At 45.1% G+C, this 12,253-nt stretch overlaps 1 protein-coding gene across 3 annotated transcripts; it reads right to left on the bottom strand.

The window, feature by feature from the left end:
- Positions 1–246: 246 nt before the first annotated feature.
- On the bottom strand, positions 247–10,773 carry GPR161 (G protein-coupled receptor 161). Of its 3 annotated transcripts, none has more exons than XM_062572242.1 (7): positions 10,660–10,773; positions 8,856–8,889; positions 8,102–8,513; positions 6,884–7,608; positions 5,331–5,435; positions 2,595–2,726; positions 247–669 (listed from the first exon to the last, which is right to left on the bottom strand). In XM_062572242.1, the coding sequence occupies exons 3-7, from the start codon at positions 8,467–8,469 to the stop codon at positions 422–424; spliced, it is 1,578 nt and encodes a 525-aa protein (XP_062428226.1). In that variant the 5' UTR covers positions 8,470–8,513; positions 8,856–8,889; positions 10,660–10,773; the 3' UTR covers positions 247–421. The 3 variants fall into 3 exon arrangements, with proteins under 3 accessions (XP_062428226.1, XP_062428234.1, XP_062428215.1); XM_062572250.1 differs by lacking the exon at positions 10,660–10,773 and adding an exon at positions 9,853–10,030; XM_062572231.1 differs by lacking the exons at positions 8,856–8,889; positions 10,660–10,773 and having other exon boundaries at positions 2,607–2,726; positions 8,102–8,531.
- Positions 10,774–12,253: the final 1,480 nt, after the last annotated feature.

Below are 12,253 nucleotides of genomic sequence, written 5' to 3'. Positions count from 1 at the left end.
CTCCAGCCCTGGATTACTGACCGATTATCCTGGTGGTCAGAAAAGAATTTCTGCAATATTGTATAAAACATTGCACATAACTTTCCTTTTTCATCCCTACATGAACTTTGGCCACTAATGGACACAAGATCTGATGGGCCAATGATGTGGTCCATGAAACCGAACCCTGTGTTCTTACGTGTTGTGTGATAAATTTAAGACATGACACAAAAAAAAAAGTCAATAGCACCCTGAACAGTAAACAAATACTGCTGTAAAATTCTGATGCAAGTATATCTCACAATTCAGCTGGCTTTCAAGTGTTCTTGACAAAACACTAAAAACATCCCAGCAAGGTATCCCATTCCTGTTAAAACAGTAACAGCTGTATTAAGTCATGCTTAGTGGTTTCTTCTTTTTTTTTTTTATTCTACTGCTCCTGTCAAATATTCCCTTCATCAATGCTTTGCAGCTGAAGTCTTTGGCTAACATGGGGTCTGGTAGTACGCCGTGTGTTCATATTGCTTCCTGGCAGAGTCCGCACAGGGAACAGAGCTCCTGGTAAAGCCTCCTCCCCGAATAAACTGATTTTCACATCCGCTTCAATAGCTTTTGCTAAACTGGATGCATAACTGTCCAGAGATTTATGGACCTCTGCTTTTACATGAAGAACAGAATTCTTTGCAACTTCTGGAAGAAAAAAAAATAATAGAATATTAACAGTCAAATAGTATGTCTGTGTGAATGCCTGAAGACTAACATTGGTCCTCTTGTAAAGATACAGTCATGCCTGCTGCAAAATAACTACTTTACATAGCACCTTTACCAAAAATAGCCAGAGTTCCCAAACCATTTTATGAACATGAAGTGACCCTAGGTCACATAGAGAAAGATTATCCCCAATTCAAGCAAAAAGAAAAAAAAATCTAAAGAAGCAAAGTGTTTATACGTATATGTTTAACTTGGAATTAAGCAAAATGTTGAATGATTTTCTGGATCTGAATCTATGCACACAGTAGTTTATTGGTCTGAATTTGAAGCCAACTAAATTCAAAGGCCACGTTTCTCCTAACTTCATAGAGTACATACAAATAGGGACAATGGAATTGCCTGACATCAGGCAAGAAGTCATGCAGAACAAAACTGTCAGTTCTTCCTTCCTTTGCTGTACACAGCACTTAACAACCTTACAGGCATTCTCAGTGCATTTAAACTAAGATCTCATACTTACTGATGTGCAATGTAAGAACTATTTTATAACAAGCCCAGCAAACACCTAACTTTGGGTATATGGATTAACAGTCCCCAAATTCCAAGGGCTTCTTCCAAGTAGTGAAGAAAATCAGCAAAGCCCACTGTTCTTAGGTTTAAATTTGCTCTGCTGTCTTCCATACTCCACTGGAGACACCGTTGAGTTCTGAAGATCAGGAGAAGCTGAAGACTGCTGTTACAGACAGCAGAATACTTGTTCCCAGCCTTCTGTTATCTTGGATACACCTAGTCTCCAGGGCTGATATTGGTGATTTTATAACATCTATAAACTTCTTTACATACCAGCATGCTAGATAACACTGGTATTCATGAATATAACACTCCAATAAGGCTGCTGAAATCACTTAAAACCTGACATTCCTGACAACTCCAAGACGTACTAAGGAGATTTTGCTAACTGTGCAGGGAACTATTGCACTAAGACTTCCCTCCTCCTTTGAATCCCCCCCCAAAAATTAGACACTTGCCTTTATCTAATCACTCAGAAGCGTAATGGGAAAATACAGAAAAGTACTGGTCCAAGAAAATAACCAGCTCATGCTCAGAGGAGGACAAAAGTAAATTTTGCAAAGATGCACACAAGAGAAAATTCTACATGAAGTGTCTCTCAACAGCAACAGTATTTCAGAATAATAAAAATCAGTCAGTTTTTGTTATTATTTGTTACTTACAGGCATTCTCCTCATTTTTGTGCTTTCCACACTCATTTATTATTTATAAATTCAGCTAATCATGATCCACTCTTTTAGTCCATATTACCAAAATTATCAGTTTACTTTTCCATATTTTACAATCACAGCAGCATTTTGCTATTACAGAATCAACAAGTGAGCTGACTGAAAAATAAAATGCATGTCGCTCACCTACTTTCACTTGTGCCTACTGCAAAATATGCAAAAAGTAAATGAAACAATGAAAATATGCTCAGAACAATAAAATCTGTAAATGGAAGGATTTTAAGTCTGTGAATGACAGAGTTGAAAGAGGGCAGCAAAGGAAGCACTGGGATAAGGGAATCAAAGTATAAGGGCAGGAAACACTGCTTGAGAAACCTAAACAAGATAGATTGTGATAGTGGTTGGATGAGTGCAGTTGCAGACAAGACACTGCTGTGCAACATAAATGGTGTGTATGCAGCAAATCTCAGCTTCTGCTTCTTGTCATTGTCTGATACTACTTGAGAACTGAAAGACAGACCTGCTCTTATTTTTGCTGTTCCTGCATTATTGGTCAGGGCTCTGGGTGACTAGAGAGACACTGGATACATTCTAATGCAATTCTGAAGGTCCTGAGAAGCTTCCTGAAAGGGCAGCATAGTTGGTTATGACTATTTCCATACTTACCCCTAAACCCACCTTTAATTTGTTCGACTTCATCTTCAAAGGTCACGGAACTCCTCCTTCGAGGAGGACAGATGCAGTGTGGGGCATGAGGACCATCTGAGCTATAATCTTCTAGAAGCATTGCATCTGTTCCTGAAACAAAGCAAGAGTTCTCAAGCAAAACAGAGTAATGCTGGGACACAATAACAAGGTCACCTGAAGAGAGGAGCCAAAATTTAAGTGGTGTCAAAAACTTTTCAGTTCATAGCAATCCTTTCAAAAGATGCCTAAACCCAGCTTTCCAGGGTACATTTCATTTCGAATTAAGCATTGCTCATAAAAACAATGAGATGAGAGTTTTCTTTGAAAGGATTTGGAAGTCTTTTCATTAGCTATCTAAAACCTCAAGCAGCTCTGAAATTAGCTGTAGAGCTTATAATGTCTATAGGACATCAGACAAAGGTGAAATCTTACATTCAGTAAATAGAGGGTGAAGTTGAGGGCAATTTCCCCGATGTCCTGATCAAGACAGGAGCTAATAATGGCCATGTGAGAGGCAGACAACCAAAGCTGCCAAATATCACACTTGTAATTAGAACTGGATAGCAATCCAAACTGGAGAAATTTCTATTCAATTTATTTTGTCTCTAACCACTTGGGCTTTCTTAAAATGTACTTTAATGTCAGAAAATCCCGTTTACTGGGAATTACTTTCCTCTGCTGAGTAATTTTTTTACAATTTATGAAACATTTTCTTCTTTAACCTTCCTGCACTTTGCTTTGCACTCTTCCAATCTAAAATACAGTGCACAAGAAAATTCCTCCTGACATCTTTGCCTTGCTTTCACACAAAGGACAAGACTGCAGCCCAGTCCACCCTTGTGGTGCTAGCGTCTCTGCTGTAGAAGCAGAACATATGTTTCAGGGAGACATCCAGACAATGTCGAGCAAGTACTCCTCATAGCAGCTACTGCTGCTGCAAGGCACAGCTTGTGTGTCCTTGGTCTGTGACACTTTTCTTTCAGTCTATTTATTCCTGTGATGTGACAACATGTTGAGGACAAAGAGCCTTCACAGGTTTCATAACTCCTCCAGATGGTGGCTTTTTTACCACTCTTCACCCACTTGAATGCTTCTGATTCTCCAAGTTATTCTTTCATAGGGTTTCCACGGCCAATTTTACAGAAAGCAAGAGAGAGACATTGCTGGGGAGGGGATGTGCCTTTAGACAACATATTGCTCCACGTCTGCCCCTTGCTGACAATTCATTGCTGTATAACAAAGTGATTTTGTTGGTGTGTCCCTTCACATGCCTCTTTCAACACACAAAGACAGAAGGAGCTGCTCTTCTAACACATAGTACAAAATGAGCTAATTACTTTCTGTGCCGTTCCGTGGATAAATTGGGGTTTGAGGCTTTGTCTACTGCAAATAGGAAGCCCTTACTGACGTCCAAGGGTACAGATCAAATTGCCCCTATCACATACACACACTGAGTGAGGAGACCAGCCTCTCATACGTACAGGGTAGATCTTTGTCTTTGGAATAATTGATGGTAAGGAAGCATTTCTATCAATTAGGACTCAGATCTTCTATCTCAGTATCTAATACTGGCTGGCACCACTTCGATTTTTCCTTTCCTACTACTTTATCTGCTTTTTTTACAACATGAAAAGCCCAGCTGTTTACCAAAGTAAATATAGACACAACTGCATGGCAAGTCATAGTTACACATACTGCAGCAGACAGCATTAGAGAGGGACTAAGGCTTCCTTTTTTTGATTCCTCAAAGTAAGGGTGTGAAGTGGAACTGTATTTCACAGAGGATCACTGTGTATCTATTCCCAGGGTATGGACTGCATCCCCTCCACAAAAAATGCTGGCACTTCTAACAGCTTTATGTATGCATCTGGCTTGGTTGTTTGTTTAAGCTGCTCAGTATCATTCCTTAAAAGATGCTAACATAGCATGCTCTGAAGTGATGCAGGTTTCACAGGCTCTATCACATATAGCTACAAAAATACCCAGAACTGTCATAAAACTACTACTTTAAAGTAGCTACAAAAATAAATCCCAGCTCCCAGTCTTCCTTTACAGAAGAAAAAAGATCTCTAATACCAAGTAAACGTTAGAAGATCATTCTTCAGTGTCTATAGAAAAGAAATGCTCTTTCAAATAAATGAATTGCAATTAAGGGTTTTAGAAAATGTCTCTAGAATGGTGGCTGAAATAACTCCCAGAAAATCCAGCTACAGTTCTGGATAGAAAACTACTGGCAGAACCTTGTGTTCTTTTCCGAACCATCTTGAATTAGAAGATTTTAAGTAGTGATGCCATCATAACCTGAAATTATCTTCAGTGGTTTTGTTTCGACTCCAGGATGAATAAGACAATGCCTTCTACAAACTAGGAACAGAGAAGTACATTTTTCCCAGTACTTGGTTGCTCTGCTCCTTGTGGATACAGGGAAGGTCCCTGAAGAATGACAGAAACTAAAGGAGAAGGTCACGAGCAGTGTTTCCTGTTCCCAGGAAGCATTACCAAGGGAAGGTCATTAATCCCTAGAATAAGAATTTTGCAGGTAGACATATTCAGAGCAGGAGAAGAAAAGAGCAATTGCAGTAGTCCTTTGTGACAACTGGATGTTATCTCTCCACCAAGAGTCATCTCTGTGTGAATACAGACCATCCCAGAGAGTTCCCAAGTTGCAAGTACAATCTTCTGACCAAGAAAAGAGAGTAAGAGACTTTTAGTTACCTGAATCCTGCGAGTAGCTGAAGCCTGTGTCTCCTGTGCTGCTGCTGTTTCCTAATGGCCGCCCCCCTGCCATGAGGGCAGTGAGATGGGGAGATAGTCCCAAATCTGAAAAACGGTTTAATCCTCGTCACATGCTGGATATTTAGGGGGTCTATAACAGTAAAATCCTCTTCCAATAATACCCATTGTATTGTTTTATTTACCCCTCTCTCCACAAAACTTACCTCACTGATTCCAGTGCACAGCATTTGGACTTCCCATATTAGAAACCCAATCAGTAGCTTTAAAGCATCGTTGGAGTCCTTCTATATGGCAAGTCTCTTTTCTATCTATACCATCTTCTATACCCTTTCACTCCTTTTGCAACTGCATATATTTAGCAGCAAGGTAGGCTGAACATAGAACAGACATACTCAGGGAGATGGGGACTTTCTCCAGATACCCTCTAGCCACAGAATGAACTGGTAGCCACACACGGCTGTGACAACCATTAGCGTAGCAGGAAGGTCACTAGTGAGGCGGGGGCACTGAGATGCCTGCCTTCCTTCACATCCCCAACACAGGAAGGGAGGAGATTCCAGGATTCTTGCAAATGTGCTGTCCTTGGATCTACTTAGGGACTTTTTTTTTTTTTTTCAGCCTCCACCTGATACAGCTGATAAATTTGAAGCTGACAGTTGCTTGTCACTTGGAAAGAGAAAGAAACTTTCTGTTTTTTCCCTTCCACTGCAGTTCCCAATGAATTCATCCACAACATCTACTGGATACAGATTAGCCAAAGGGAGGAGTTTTAGCAGCTTGCGATGTGGCTGCAGCTGCAGAACTTTCTTTTACGTGGAGTCTCTCCCAGTGATTCAAAGTTGCAGAAAAGACAACAGGTGCCTTGCTGCTCTGCCCTCCCTTTTACATTTTAGATCGTCTTTCCCAATTAAATAACTTCAGTTCCTGCTTCTGCATGCAGTGTCCGAATGCATGAAGATGTTCTAGTTTTGGGGAGTTTCAGAGCACTCTGAACAGGGTCAGAAAACTGATCAGAAATCAGAACTTCCTTGTGCTACAACTTTAAAAAGATATGAGCAGCTGAATAGTCATTGGATTTATGATATTTTCTTCACAACCATTAAGACTGAAAACCGAATTTATAGAAATTTAAAACCAGTCTAACTTCAGTGAAGCTTAGAGAGCTGCAGCATAAAGCCAGGAACCAGAGCATGAGTGACACAGGATATATTACTGGTAGTGCTCAAATCTAGATAAAACAGAATAGTAACAAACACATATGAAGAAGAGCTTGAAAGAGAAAATAGATATTTCTAATTAACTTCATCATTATGTCTTGTCTGGGAAAATTTTACTAGAGTAGGAAAAAGAGATTAACTCCCCCAAAAATCAGCTTCCTTCCAGGTGTCTATAATAATTCAAACAAAAGACCCCTGAAACGTCCAGGAACACCCCACTTGCTTACCAAGCCCCAAGACATGCCAAGTACACACAGACACTAAGCACTGTTCTTACTGGTAGTAAGGAAGAGAGTCTTTCATGACATGGCTTACCTGTGATCCTATTGGAAATGCTGAAGAGCCTTGATGTCCTATGCCGCTGAACAAAGGACTCGCGGTAATACCGATCCCCAAAGCACATTCCTAGTAGTTCTTTGCGCACTGTTTTGTTCCACAGTCCATAAATCAGTGGATGGCAAATGGCACTGGAAAAGGACAACCATGTAGCTAATGTCTCCCAGGCAGGGGAAATACTATTTTTCCCCCAAAGTGCCTCTGATGTAATTACTACCATGTAAGGCCCCCATGTAATCACAAAAGCACCGATGACAACCAAGATGGTTATGAAAGCTTTGCACTGGTTGGCAGAGTAGACAACTCCTTGGAATGCATTCCTTCGGCTGCCTGAAGAGGACGTGGAGGTGCTGGAGTTCTTCCTCCCATTCCTCTGAGAGTCTTCTTCCACAATAACCACACTACCACAGTGGATTTTGCGAGCTTTAATCCTAGCCACACGGAATATGAATCCATAGCAGATCATCATGACCAAGAAAGGCAGCAACGCACACCAGATTTGCCAAAAGGCAGTGTAGCCAGCCTCTTTATGCCAGGCTGCCACACACATCCATTTGAACTGGTCAAATTCCAAAGACGACCAGCCAAAGAGGGGAGGGAGACAGCCAATAAGGGAATGTAGCCACACATAGACAAGAGCTACCACTGCTCTGTTGCCTGTAATCTTCATTGGGTAAACCATTGGATACAGGACAGCATAGTACCTGGTTCACAAAAAGGAACAGTCAATAGGAGCATAAGAAATGTACAGCAAAAAAGAAACATATTTAATGATATCAATATCTATTCGTATTTGTAAAACAAGCTATTTTCTCCAAATCTCAAAGTGGGCTCAGGGATCTTGTTATGAATAGTTTTATTTAAGAATTGCATCTTTGTGGGCAAGGCTGTGAAAGTCACCTGAGGGCACGCATGCAGCTATTAACTCTGTCTCCCTCTGTGAATGCATGCTTAGGGTACATTTAGAATTTTGTTTACTTACTCTTTCTCAAGTGATATGTTATTATACTATCAACAGCTTTAAAAAACTCTAGATGCATGACAGTATTTTGCATTATTGACGATAACACTTTCTTCTGTTCTGTCTCAAAATCTCCGGAGGGGTGAGTGAAATTAATGGTAAGTCATTATAACAACATTATAAGACATTAAACAACTAGGCAATTTGTTTTCAACCATTATAAAAGAGCTACTTACCGGTCTATTGCTATGAGTCCAAGAGTGAGCATGCTGGCTGAGCTAATCAGCATGTAGAGCAGTGCTGAGAAGTTGCACCAAACAACTCCAAAGATCCATTCTCTCCTGATGGAGCTGGTGACAACAAAAGGTAGTACCAGTACAGAGAGAAGAAAGTTGGAGAGGGTCAGGCTGAACACGAACTTGTTGCTCAATGTGAGAAGGTAAGACTTCCGGTAGAGGGTGACAACAATCACCAGGTTGCCCAAACAGATGAAAATGGCAATGACAATTATAGCAATTGACTCGGTGACTCTGACAGCCCCGTTTTCCTGTGTGGTGAGGTTCCTCAGGCCCTTCACACTGATGAGGGAGGAATTGCTGCTCATGGTCAGAGCGTGCAGAGCTGGAGCAGCCAAGACATGCTGAGCAGCTAGAAGCAGAAAAACAACCCTCAGAGACATTCAGGCCAGATTCCCTCACACCCTCTCCAAAAATCAGGGGCTCTTCTACCCACATTAATTAAACTTTACCTGTAGGATACTGGAAACCATTTTAGATAGGAAAACAAAGGGGCAGGAAGTTGCTCATGGGCACACCAAAGAGGTCAATGACAGCTTTAAATCTAGAAGAGGGGAGAAACCCTCTGAAGTGCAGAAAGAAGCGGATGGAAAGGGATGGGGGGAGGAAGAAATTAAATAAACTATTTTAATTTTCTTCCTTGTATTTTTCTAGAGATCTTACTTGCTTCTAAGCACTCATTAGCCATACTTACCAGCTGTACATCTCACTCAGTCCTTTCATCTAGGCTGTGAAGAAACAATAATGATGTAACTATTAGTCTTTCTTTCTCTCAGTTAAAAAAAAATCATTTTTCCTGTCTGCTTATTCTGACATTGTATTCTGCCAATGCAGCATTTTCTGGTGGTCTGTGGATGCCTGGCTAGTCATACCCTGCTAGCTCTTAACAGTTGCTAGGTAACATTCAAAGAATCAGGGAGCACTGCAACATAATCTCCTAATGTCACTTCTCCACGTTCACGATCACCTTAGCTACCACAGCGACCACTGCCCAACATCCATCCCCCTGACTCATAACATCAGTTTTGTCAGACCTCAGTATTTCCCCCAGTTCTGCAGCAGCCTTTTGCCTGCTGTCTACCACAGGCATTCCTAACTGGTTCATTCAATTCTACACCCATCTGCAGGCCAGCAAACTGAAAAAACACCAAAAATGCATGTATGAAAACTGAAAAAACAAAAAAAGACTCCACCAAGTAATACGAAGTTGATCTTAAAATTTCTTGGAAATCAGTGACCCACTGAGGGTATCTCAGCTGCAACTATGCCTATCTGTTTTTCCCAAATGGCCAGAAGTACTCAAGAATCTCTTCTATCTGTGAGGTTGTTGTGCCCTTAGCCAACATTATCAGGCTGAAGAGCCACATTTTTTCAATTTTTATCTGTGCCTTCCTAACAGCCTAATTGAAGGCATTATTGAGCCATGCTTTGTAAAATCTACCTTAACTCTTCTCCACTGAAACTATTGGTCAACTGTTTGTAATAGTGTTTCTCTTAAAGTTTATCTCTAAATATACCTGCATTATCTTTGTAAGTCTTTCCAACACTTTTTAAAACATGCAGATTTTAGAAAAGAGGCTACCTAACTCCTTCTTACACTAGTGATGCCCAGGTCATGTGCTCCTACCCTTCCCCTCAGAGCTGCATCCAACCCTGCGTTACCCAAAAGGAGGAAAAAGTGCCCAGCAAACCTGTGCACCAGCCAGCAGGGAACTGAATGGGCAGAAGGCCCTGGCTCTGTGGTCCGCAGCTCAGACAACCAGGGAGGAAGGGGGGTCTCTGCCCAGGGCTGGTGCTGCTACTGGTGCCAACAGCACACCGGCTGCAGGGCTGGATGGCCTGTCGCCGGCTGAACCCTTCTGGGGGAGACGAAGCAGCAGGGAGCAGGCATGCTGACGCACAGGCACGAGCAAAGCCCTTGAGAGAAAGCCAGTGCTGCTTCCCTGATTAAAACCATGTGCGGCTGCAGCACCAGTTGGCGAGAAAACGTGGGGGGTGGGAGGAAGGGTCGCGGCTAGCGGGGCTTTACTTTGTTAAGCGCAGCCCGCAAGGGTTAAGCGAGAGGAGGGGGAAGCGACATCTTCGCGGAGCCCCTTCGAGGCGAGGGCCTCTGCCGTGGGGCCCGCGGCGGGAGCCTGCGGGATGCCGCAGGGCCGGGGGGCAGGTGGCGGGAAGCGGCCCCGGGCAGGCTCCCCCGGTTCCCGCGGGCACCGCACGGCCCTCTCTCCCGCTGCCGGGAGGCCCCGGGAAGAGCCTCCATTTCCCCCCCAATCTCTGTCCGCCGCCAGCAACGCGCGGAGCCGGGGGGCAGCCTCCACCGGGCCAGGCATCCCTCAGCCCGCAGCGCCGCGCCGAGCCCCGCCCGCCGCCTCGGCGGAGAGCTGGGTTCCCGCCCCGCTGCCGCTGTAACGGCCGTTCCCCTCCCCCATCCCGCCGCGGCCGCTCCCTCCCGCGTAACGGCCGCCGCAACGGCCGTCGGCGCCGGCGCGCGCACTCACCGCCCCGCCGCCAAGGCGGCACGTTTCGGGCTACAGCGCCCCGAGCCCCCCGCCGCCGCCGCCGGGAGGGAGGCCCCGAGCCGCGGCCCGACCCTCCCCCCGCCATGCCCCTGCCTCCTCCCGCCGCGGCGGCCCCCTCCTCTCCCGCTCCGCCTCCCTCCGTTTTCCGGCCCGCCGCGCCCTCTGCCCGGCTTTCCCCCCTCCGCCCCGCCGCGGCGCACCCGTCGCCCCATCCCGCCGCCGGGACGGCACGGGGGGCGGCAGCGCTGCAGCGGCAGTGCCGCGGGGTGTCGCTCGGTGCGCGGAGAGCGCCCACAACGCGGTGCCTTCGGGCACCCATCGCCCGGAGCCTCGCCGGAGAGGGCTGGGTCTGGCTGGCGATGCGCGATCGGGGTCCTCCCAGCGCCGCTTGCTCCGAGTCAGCTGTATCTATCTTTGGGGAGGCTTCTAGCCAGGCTGCTCTTTTGCCTTTTTGCGTGCTTTTTTGGGGGGCAAATAACGCAGCTACCCCGCCAAACGGGGACGGTATTTTCTGTCTGCAGGCTGGTCCTGAGGCACTGTTACCGGTCTGTGATACGTTCATTCATTTGAAACCTCGGAGGTTCAGTAGGAAGGATTCAGTTTTACACAGATCAAGAGGTGAAATGACTTGCCCAAGCACATAGGAAAAGTAAGTAAGAGGCACAAAGAGGGACAGATCCTAATTCTGAGACTTCCCAGACCATGGAATGCTTTTAAAAGAAATACATGTGCCTTACTAGAGTAAATGGGGGAGGGGAAAAGGGGGTATCTTTTTTTCCCTTTTTCAGGAAGCAAGACACAAACTACAGCATAAAGGGCCAAGGGTAATTGAATACTGTTTTTGTGCATTCCTTATTCTGAGCTTCTCCGTAATCTGGCAAGGCCCTTAGTGCAGAGGACAGCTGCTCTGACTGCAGCTTTGTGTGTAATTTAGAATTTTGCATTGCTCTGTAATTTAGGATAGATAATAGACGTTCTCGGACAGATGTAGTTCCTTGTGACATGTGTCTCTCATTCCCATGGCCATTCTCTTGGCATTCAAAATCATCTTTGGGCAGCATTCGAGAAGACAGCAAACAAATGCAGGAGATTCTAAAAGTACATATGTAACGTGTAGAAAATAAGGTGTTTTTATGTACCAACAAGAGAAAACTAGTGACACTTCCTGATCCTCCGAACATCTCAGTCCTAGTAAGGGACCATCACAGCTTCGAGGTCCCAGTGTGTCTCTAACACACCCGTCAGCAGAAACACTACATAAATCCCGCATTAGCAGCGAGACACACTGCCCCACGACCTCAACTCCTAGCTCCCACAGCAGAGACAAGACGAAGAGAGGAGAGCAGAACAGGCACAGATCTTTTCGCTCGCTGACCGGCCTGGGCAGCTCAACGCCGGTCACAGCTTGCGCACAATTCGCGCCCGTGGCTGTGGCGCCTGAAGCCCGGTTTCGCGGGAGGCTCCCTCGCGGTCCCGGAACCCCACACGCCGCCCCCCGACCGAGGAGTCCAGGCACAAGCACCCCCGCCGGGCAAGCCCTCAAGGGGGCGCCCTGCCCACCGTCACGTGACAC

This window comes from Rhea pennata, chromosome 1 (assembly GCF_028389875.1).
Source record: "Rhea pennata isolate bPtePen1 chromosome 1, bPtePen1.pri, whole genome shotgun sequence".
NCBI lineage: Eukaryota > Metazoa > Chordata > Aves > Rheiformes > Rheidae > Rhea > Rhea pennata.
This window is presented reverse-complemented; position numbering and strand designations above follow the sequence as displayed.

What these genes read in the sequence shown, in the direction of transcription:
- GPR161 (XM_062572242.1), bottom strand. Translation starts at nt 8,469, where the DNA reads ATGAGCAGCAATTCCTCCCTCATCAGTGTGAAGGGCCTGAGGAACCTC. An exon ending in GGACTCATAGCAATAGACCG is followed by an intron (nt 7,609 to 8,101) that starts GTAAGTAGCTCT and finishes TTTGTGAACCAG; the next exon opens with GTACTATGCTGTCCTGTATC. An exon ending in CATTTCCAATAGGATCACAG is followed by an intron (nt 5,436 to 6,883) that starts GTAAGCCATGTC and finishes ACCGTTTTTCAG; the next exon opens with ATTTGGGACTATCTCCCCAT.